Below are 10,382 nucleotides of genomic sequence, written 5' to 3'. Positions count from 1 at the left end.
AGAGGTGATCACCGTATGAACTGAATTTATTACAATAACCTGACGCGAAAACTAAATTCGTTAACCAACAATCTGCTAAAACGCCTCAATAAATAATTAACTGTTAATGAAATAAACCAAACATCCGAAAGGCTGAAAAACAATTTATTTGAATAAAATTGAACGATAATATCACAATATTATTCTTATGTCAAGAACTGCACTCTACATTGTCAATAGCTTGTAATTTGTAAAAATATATATTTTTAAATGATCAATATTTTGTAAATTTATGAGAAAATTCTAATCCGTTTCTTAAATTGAAACAAAAAACGAAATTCGGTGAATTTGAAAGCAGAAACGTGTAAATGTGTTTGAATATTTGCAACCTGTAAAAAATATGAGATCGAGGCCGATAATCGGTTTGTTAAGAGTCGGTTTTCGCGTGGTAACGGGGGGAGTGCCCCCCTGTAAAAACACATACTTACCTCGTCTGGTGACGGGGTTCATCTGGACCCACGAACCTGATAAAAAGTCACGTCATTTTATACACTGTTCACGAGCCGAACGGCAGCACAATAAGAACAGTAATAATAATAATAATAAGCAGAAAACACGATCTTTATTATCGGCGGCGCGACTCGGCTCGCTTTAACTCGGGCTTTTTGTGAAGAAATGTTCTCCGGATCCCCTCCCGTCCTCCACTATTGTTATTTGAGAAAGATCTCGGGTGGACACAGTTGAAAAAAAAAGAAAAGAAAAAGAACCCGCGGGCCAATCAGATCGCGCCGTGCCGCCTCGGCCAATGGCGGGCGCCACATTGTTGTGGAATTTGCGTAATGAACGCGGAGCAGCAACACTAGGGCGAGTGCGGAGTGTGTATCCGCGCAGTAAGTTAGTGTGTCGCGCCGCGGCTCGAACCCGCAACTTGTGCGCTCCGCTCGTCTTGGATTTTTTTACGTTCGGGGGGAGGGGGAGATCTTCGCGGGACCGCCGCCGGTGCTCGGTGGTCATGCGCAGGGCGTGAGGCGTCCGACAAGCTCTCCAACCTCTCCAAGCTCTCCAAGCTCTCCACGCTCTCCACAGCGCCTCGTCCGTCGCCCAGCAGGGACATGGATCTCAGGTCCGACATGTCCGCGGCCCCGGCGGGCTCCCAGGTCCATCCCGCGGCCGCCGCCTCCATCCCGGTGTCCATGGCCGGCGGCCTCCTGCGCGGGCCCCCGCTGCTGCTGCGCGCCGCCGAGAAGTACCCGCGCACCCCGAAGTGCGCCCGGTGCCGCAACCACGGCGTGGTGTCCGCGCTGAAGGGCCACAAGCGCTACTGCCGCTGGAAGGACTGCATGTGCGCCAAGTGCACCCTGATCGCCGAGCGGCAGCGCGTCATGGCGGCGCAGGTGGCGCTGCGCAGGCAGCAGGCGCAGGAGGAGAACGAGGCGCGGGAGCTGCAGCTGCTGTACGGGACGGCCGAGGGTCTCGCCCTGGCGGCCGCCAACGGCATCATCCCGCCGCGGCAGAACTACGAGGTGTTCGGGGACGGCGGCTCGGGTGAGAAAAAAAAAAAAAAAAAACACGAGTGAACGTAAACGGAACGTATTTCTAACGTATTTTAAATGTGATTTTTAAAACATTTTTTTGGGGGGAAAAAAAAAATCATAAATGAACGTATTATATATATATATATATAAATTTTTTTTTTGGGGGGGGATCCATAAATGAAACGTATTTTATTTTTAACGTATTTTATATATATGATTTTAATGTTTTGTTTTGGGGGGGATCCATAAATAAACATAAATGAAACGTATTTCTAACGTATTTTATATAAATGGTTTTAAATGTTTTTTTTGGTGGTGGGGGGCTGAAATAAACATAAATGAAACGTATTTCTAACGTATTTTATATAAATGGTTTTAAATTGTTTTTTTGGTGAGGGGGGGGGGCATAAATAAACATAAATGAAACGTATTTCTAACGTATTTTATATAAATGGTTTTAAATTGTTTTTTTTGGTGGTGGGGGGCTGAAATAAACATAAATGAAACGTATTTCTAACGTATTTTATATAAATGGTTTTAGTTGTTTTTTTTTTTGGTGGGGGGGGGGGCATAAATAAACATAAATGAAACGTATTTCTATCGTATTTTATATAAATGATTTAACATTTTTTTTTTTGCAATTCCAGACTCAAACATCCAGAAGTTTGAACTGTTTCCGAAGAGCCAGCTTCCCGGTCCCGCCACCCCGCAGAAGAGCGCGGGAAAGTCCGCGTCCACCGACACCGACTCCGTCCCCGGGATCTCCTCTCCGGACGCGCGCCACGGCTCCGGTTCGGAGAACGGGGACGGCGAGTCCTTCGTCCACTCGCCCGCCCCCAAGCCCCCCAAAGACGGAGACGACACCCCGGGCTCCGTCAGCCCGCTGGGCACCGACTCCGGCTCGGACACCGACAAGGACGAGCACGAGCAGAGCCACGTGACCGCCGCCGCCGCCGCCGCCGCCACCTCGCGCCACATGAACGCCATCGACATCCTGACGCGCGTCTTCCCCAGCCACAAGCGCAGCGTGCTGGAACTGGTGCTGCAGGGCTGCGGGAAGGACGTGGTCCAGGCCATCGAGCAGATCCTCAACAACGGGGCCGCCGCCGCCGCCGCCGCCGCCGCCAGGGCCCCCGCGGAGCCGTGGGGCGCGCAGCCCCCGCCGCCCTCCGCCTCCGCCGCCCCGAGGCCCGCGCCGCCCGCCGCCGTCGCGCTCGGCAGCCGCTCCGCCTTCTCGCCGCTGCAGCCCAACGCGCCGCACTTCGCCGCGGAGCCCGGCGCCTACCCGCTCGGCCCCCACCTGGGCCTGAACCCGCTGCGCCTGGCCTACTCCGCCCACGGCCGGGGCCTCGCCTTCATGGCGCCCTACTCCGCCGGGGGCCTGATGCCCGCGCTGGGCTTCCGGCCGCCCATGGACTACGCGTTCAGCGAGCTGATCCGCGACCGGACGCTGTTGCACAAGGAGCCGGGATACGCGGGCGGCCTGTACGGCGGGCCGGACAAGCAGTGACATGATGGTTCCTTGTTTTTATGTATTATTATTATGAATAAATGTCTTTATGCAACGAAACGTGCAATGAATCGGTCGCGCGCTTTCCCGTTGCTCTTCTCTGTCTGTTAACCGTGAGCGCGCTTTGTAAAATAGAAGCATAAAAAGTAAAAAAAAAACTCTATTTTATGTTTGTCGGAGATGATTATAACTCGACGCCAACTGTCCTTTTGGCCACGTTTCCTCATCAGAATGTAAGATGTGAATATTGTAGATGATGATGATGATGATGATGATGATTACCGGTGACGTTGTGCTCCTCACGCTGCCGCCGAGTGCGAGTTTTGATAGAAATAAATGTTATTTTATAAAAAAAAAAATGGACTCCATGTTGCATCTCACCTGCGCACCGAAAACTACCACATCAATCAACACTTTCTAAAATGTATTTAAACCGTTCAATATCATTATCGATATCAATATCATTTTTAGAGGATGGAAATAATCACGGGGATTCCTCTGTTTATTCGCTGGTGTGAGTACTCCACGTCACGCAGAATACAGCCGCGCAATAAAGAGAATTAAATCCAATTACCAAATTAAACGATGATCTGGTTCAAATGATCTGGTTTAATTTTTTTTATTGGAATAAGCATCGAATAACCCAAACCCATTTTATTTCAAATAATCCGAACATAAATCCCGGATACAGTTAATCGTGTTGTGTTCACTGGCTAAAAATGGGTATTCAAGCATAATAAGACGGGATCAATTTTATACACTATGAATATATACATATACATACACTATATATATCACCCAAATCACACACACACACACACACACACACACACACACATGTTGGCACACACATATAATATGTCTGTTGAAATACATATATTTCAAATATATAGACATACATGGACACCCAGCGGTCAGTACTGTGCTAAAGTACGACTTCCCGTCAGTAACTGTTCAGGAAGGGACATTTTAAATGTGTCAAAAGTGAAAGGGCCAATAATCTGTGCAGATGGTGCTTGTTCTCTCCCAACTCTGCAAACTGACGATGGTCTACAAGCAAAAGTCCACAGAACGAGAACAATATTATTCTGCTGCTCAGAGTCAATTTTTACAAAAAAAAAGGGAAATTCTGCTCTCTCTCATATAAATATTCCACTGTACTTCAAGTACGCCAGTCGTTCACACACCTACTATTATCATAATCAATACACATTTATTTTGTACGGTTTTTATAAACGAACAGGCGACAAAGGTTCATAAAAAAAAATTGGCGAGTGGCTTTTGCTGAGCCGGGTTTTAGTTTCCTCTCTGTTCAGAATCGGAATCGCGTTTATTGGCCAAGTATTTGACGGATCACATTCAAGGACGTCGATTCCGATCGATTGTGTCTCTCAAGCACAACAGTATAAAACAACAATACAGTCAAATATCTTTTTCTGATTTAAAGGGGATTCATTTTTGCGCTCGTTACGCCGCAGAAGTCAGAAACGTGTCCCAGTGTCCCACTAATGTCCATCGCCAAGAAGTCCCCTGAAGACAGCGACAGCGGCTCCGTTTGACTGATTTTCTTTGATTATGTCGCCATCTTGTGGCCAAGGAGACGCACTGCAGCTCTGAGCGAATTGGCCTTCCTTGCAGCCGCTGTGTTGCCGTGACGTGTCCGGGTAAATGTGCACATTTCCGCGGCCGAGCCGCCGATTTGATGCCTGCGTGTTGAAACGGTAGCTCTCGAAGCACCGTGGCAGTCTGCTTAAAGGCTGCAGGGCGCTTATTGAGACATTAATCCCAATAAAGACATAATATTGTATGTGATTATGGGCCATATAAGAAATAAAATGCTGTTGTTACGCTCTGAAGCAGCGGTTGCCCTAGCGGGTAAGGAATTGCTCAGAAGGTAGCCGGTCCGAAACTGCCAAGGTTCCACTGAGGTGCCACTGAGCAGAGCACCGTCCCCACACACTGCTCCCCGGGCGCCTGTCATGGCTGCCCACTGCACACCAAAGGTGATGGTTAAAAGCAGAGGACACCTTTTGTTGTGTCACTGTGTGCTGTGCTGCAGTGTTACACAATTACACAAAGGTTCTGCTTGCCAAATAGAAATGTGACTTCCGAGCTCAAAGCTCTCTAATCTGTAGTAATGCTGATGTAAATGCTCTGTTACCCTGTTAATCTGGGTAATCATCACCTTCGCTTCCAATTATTATAGGCTAGTACATGTATTACATGAGTGACTACTTCTCATCTGAGTGGCATTACCATAAAATACCCAGGATAACATATATGGGCTTTTGGATGAAGGTTGTGAATCTTTTCAGGTTCCTAAGAGTTCGGCGTAAGTCTGCATGCGGTGCCACACAGTAAAATATGCAACACGTTTGCGTCTGTTTATCCCAGAGTTGACGGGATAGGGTATCTGGCGATATTTTTTCTGAGCAAGAAATATTCAGTTTAGTAGACAACATGCTATACTCACAAATGCACATTTTGCATCATTTCTGATTTCCATCTTCAAGCGATTGAAGGGATTGCTATTTAAGGGATTGTTTTTGTGTCATATATATATACACCAACTGAGCCTGATCTTACTGTATGTTCCATGAATAAAAAAAGGTATTTTTTGGTTCAATCAGCTGTTACAAGTGTTTCAAACTGTGACCTCTTAATCATGTATTGAAGCAAACTCTGTTGTTTCCCTCCTTTGTGTATGGACTTTCCTTTCAGGATGGACATGCCTTTTGCCACCCTGCAAGGTTTGACCACATTCAGGGCTGTATGGGCTGTCCAGGCTAATGAAACATTACTGCTGGCCAATTAGTGAGCAGTTGCTATAGCATTACATAGAAAATGTCCAACATCTGAACCATAACAACCTACTGAAGATAATTTGGCTGGAGTTGAGTGTTTCGGTATGGAATAGTGGTATTTTGATTGGAAGAGCAGAATTCAAGTTAACAATTTGACAATTTATCACAATATCTGCACTCTGACGAAATGTCTTCTCGTAGTTTCCTCCTTATATTGTACACAACTTATGAGAAGGTGCTCTGTGAATGTTGTTGCTTAGCAAAAACACAGACAGTGGGAGCATTGAAAGAACTATTTCACTGCAGAGTCTAAGGGCCCCCTTATTAAGAACTTACACAAATATGAGAAGTGATCATTTTTAAACAACATAGTGCTTGAGCACATATGTATTATAAAAGATGTCAGATAGCTACAGCAACTCTAAAATGTGTGAAGAGCTACACAAGATCAAAATTATTTGCTAAATTATTATCAGTATGTGTGTTCATTAATTTTACATGATTTTTAGGTACCTAATAAGTTTCACGATGGGCTGGACATGGCAAGGAAGGAGGATGCATACGCACAATGTCACTGGCGAGGAAGGAGGATGCATATGCACAATGTCACAGGACAGGGGTTTAATGCATAGTAGACTAGACAAGAGAACATCACCACACAATGACCTGACCCTGAACAGACATGAACAGGATAGCTTTATACAATTATATAATTATACAGCAGGTGAACACGATCAGGGAACATTACACAAGGCAAACATGAAACTCCGGTCCGAACTCCAGACACGGAGTCACCCCTGCCGGACCGGATCATGACAGTAAGGTATTGCAAAACCATCTTTTTCAGGGACTGTGGTGGTGGTAGCAATTTAGTGTATTTAAAGGATTGAGGGTTGTGCCAGTTACATTACTGAAGTGAGGATGCATGTGACCAGCTGTTACAGTTACAGCATTTACAGCTTCTAGTGGATGTTCATTCCACCACCTAGCAGTCGCCAAAACATTTCACTGCATATCATACCGTGTATGACTATGTATGTGACAAATAAAATTTGAATTTGAATTTGAACCTAGGAGCTGAGACAGAGTAGAGTCTAGATGAACGCTTCCATAGTACCTTGAGGGATGGAGTCAAGCAGTACTGACAGATCAGAGAGACTGAGGTGCTGAGTGGTGAGTGAGGAGTGATGAGAGATATGGGGTAGGAGGGTGCTGACGATTCCTTGGCATTGTAGACAAGCAGCAGTATTTGAAATCTGATGCAGGGGCAGAGGTTGAAAACAAGTTGTGCTGCGGCATTCTGGATCAGATGGAGAGGCCGAGTAGAGTTTGGAGATGACCGTAAATTGGACAATTATCAAGGTAGACTGAGTTGATGGAAAGGGATGAATCCTTCTAATGCTGTAATGAAATGTGAGAGGGAATTTTCTATGGTTACCCCAAGGTTGTGTGCAGTGACAGTAGGAGAGATTGGGGAATTCTCCAAGGAGATTTTAAGATCTTTTGTATGGAGGAACAGTGGGGATGAATAGCAGTTCAGTTGTGCTAAGGTTGAGGATGAGACCAATGTAAGACAATGTTAGACAGGCGAGCAAAGATCTTGGTGAACACGTGTACATCTGAGGGCAGAAATGAGAAGAGTTGGGTGTCATGTGCATTTCAGTGGTAGGATAATCCACTAATCCCCATGGTGGTAGTAAAGACCTCTACAACACCCTCAAGATGGCACGCAGCATTGCTAAACTGCGCACACCCGGGACAGGGGTGTTTCAGATGCTGCCCTCTGGCTGGAGATTCAGGGCCCCGAGGTCAAGAACAGAATGAACAGAATAGAACGAAGAACAGTTTCTATTTTTAACCAGGAAATAGCACTCCTTAACTCAAACATACACACTGCATCTGAACTGCTGCTGCTATATTACATTTACTACAATTCAGAAGAGATCAGAAACAAAAGCAGGGTTCACATTAGAATAGAGGAGGGGGATGAAAAAAAGGACAACCCTCCAATGGGGAGTACATTCTGGGAACCAAGACCCCCCCCCCACCCCCACCTCAACAGCATAAGCACATATACACTACATATTAAGTAAAAGTGAATTGCCACAGGGGAGGGGAAAATGGGCGGGGGATGTAGTTCCATGTAAACGAGCATCAGTCCGTTGTGTGCACCGTGAGCTGTGAGGCAGAGTTTTACAATGACAATCATTTCAGCGAAAAGTGGAGACATGCAGGGACAGTACTTTGATCAGTGGCACCTCAGTGGCACCTTGGTGGTTCGGGATTCACACCAGCAACCTTCTGATTACGGGTCTGTATCTTTTCTTTTGTCTTTCTTTTTCTTTTACGCACTAGGCCAACCACTACCCCAACATACAGTGTAAAAGATGTAAAATACAGCATAAATGTGACACCAAATCAGCCCCTTAGCAATCGGCTTACAGGACAGTTTCTATCCTGGTACTCCTGGCTCAGCAGGTGGCACCACTTAAAACCCACAGGTGTAGCTTGTTTGATTTGAGAACAAGGACCGTTATTTAAGTTGGCTTTTCTGTTCCCCTGTCCTGCTTTAGTCATATTAGATGCCTGTTTTTTTCTGTGTGTTTTCTGCCATTGTGCTGTGTTTCTTCTATTTATTAAAATCCCTTTGTTTCATTATGTAGTGTGCCTGTGCCTCGTCCTTCACCTGACTTGGCATTAAACTGAGCATTGAGCCTTGTCCTGCACCTCCTGGTTTAACAAAGGGAATGAGCATTCAATGGTGATGAGTGGTTTACTGCACTTCTTCTCCAACATCTTAGCACTTGGAAGTGCATCCACCTGCCCAAGTTCAAAACTGTACACTGAGAGGATTTGCTGGAGGTCTATGTTGCTGCAAGGACACTTTCAGACAACAGGGATAATGGACACACACACACACACACACACACACACACACACGCACACACACACACAGTCATCATCAATATACATTCCAGTATGTGATACCAATCTTCCTGAATATTATAATGAAAATGAGATATAACAACCCAGCAATGAAAGTGAAGAAAATGGAAAGTGTTTCTTGGGTCACTGGATCTTATGAACCACATAAAAGTAGAAGTGTATAAAACTGGAGTCTGGTTACAGTTCAGAACGTCCTGAAACTAAGTGACTGATCAAATAAGCAAAATGACAGGGTACTTTTCAGAGATGGTGAGGGAGTATTTACACTTATGGGAGAATTTACAGAGGAACCCTCTGAACCCAGCAGGCAGAGTTGGTTGTGCCAGTCTCTTTTGGTTTCTTCTACTAGTACCCTCTGAACCCATTGGTTAATGCCTTCTTAGTAAAATATAAAATGCAAACATATTCCTGATGTAATAATCAGGGGTAAATATGGATGTGATCACTTTTCTACTGTTTTGGTTTGGAATGCTGCATGTATGCTTGACAAGAGAAGCCACAGGGATGCTGGAATGACCCAGTTTCCAAAAAGGCTGTTATAATAACAGCAATCAGGAGGGAACTAGAAAATAGTTTTATTCTAGATCCAGATAGTGAGTCAGCCAATCATGCACCAATACATCACATTTACATTTACAGCATTTACCAGACGCCCTTATCCAGAGCGACTTACAATCAGTAGTTACAGGGACAGTCCCCCCCTGGAGGCACACAGGGTTTCTTGCTCAGTGACACAATGGTAGTAAGTGGGATTTGAACCTGGGTCTTCTGGTTCATAGGTGTTTTACCCACTAGGCTACTAGCACCCTCAAAGAGTCTAGCACATTAAAGAGTACCCAGTATTGTGAAAAAATACATGCTTAATACTTTTTTTTAACGATGGCTATTTGGTCATGGCATGTGTGTATCTACAGTGCAATGGATGTGTGAGGTTATTGCGAAAGCAGGCAGAGTTGGTTGTGTTAGTCTCTTTCAGTTTCTTCTATAAGTAGAAGTAGTCTCAAGTGACACCAATATAAAAGCTCAGACTGGATGACACTATGACAGGGTTCAGGAGGAAGCGGGAATGAACATGGTGCTTAAGAAAAAGATGTAAGCAATGGGGGAGTCAAGCTGCCCAGCAGGTGACAGTTGTCCAGCTTCATGTCATTATACCTCAGTCATGTCAGTATGCATGGGCAGCAAACAAAGCAGCTACCAAAAATATCAAGTCACTACAGGGGCACAGATGTATTCAAACATTCTCCAATGTACAAGCTTAGTAGATACATAGAACAATAGAAACCCAGCTGCTGGTTCTCCAGATCTTCAGAGTTGGTGGTAGCATTTTAAGAACAGCCTCAAAATTGCCCATGAATAAAAATCCCACAAAGATTTACAAACTCTTTGCCCTGTTCCAGAGTCATGGGCGCATCAGAAAAGTGCTTGATGGTCTGGTCTGGGATCAGCAACATCACGGGGAAATAAAACGAAGTCAGCTGACTACTTGGGACATAACATAATGAATTAACATAAAACACTTGTCCGATTTGTTGAGTTTTGTTCTTGTAGCAGCTTTGATCTTGAAAAGCCTGTAGGCTGGGGCTTATTTTTGTACCATGGGCCACT

At 45.2% G+C, this 10,382-nt stretch overlaps 1 protein-coding gene across 1 annotated transcript; it reads left to right on the top strand.

Moving 5' to 3' along the window:
- The first annotated feature begins 742 nt into the window (after positions 1–742).
- dmrta2 (DMRT-like family A2) lies at positions 743–3,455 on the top strand. Its single transcript, XM_029000806.1, has 2 exons — positions 743–1,524; positions 2,162–3,455. The coding sequence occupies exons 1-2, from the start codon at positions 1,092–1,094 to the stop codon at positions 3,022–3,024; spliced, it is 1,296 nt and encodes a 431-aa protein (XP_028856639.1). The 5' UTR covers positions 743–1,091; the 3' UTR covers positions 3,025–3,455.
- Positions 3,456–10,382: the final 6,927 nt, after the last annotated feature.

Source organism: Denticeps clupeoides, chromosome 13 (assembly GCF_900700375.1).
Source record: "Denticeps clupeoides chromosome 13, fDenClu1.1, whole genome shotgun sequence".
In the NCBI taxonomy this organism is placed as follows: domain Eukaryota; kingdom Metazoa; phylum Chordata; class Actinopteri; order Clupeiformes; family Denticipitidae; genus Denticeps; species Denticeps clupeoides.
Note: the sequence above shows the minus strand (reverse complement) of the source record. Positions and strands in the feature narration are given on the sequence as shown.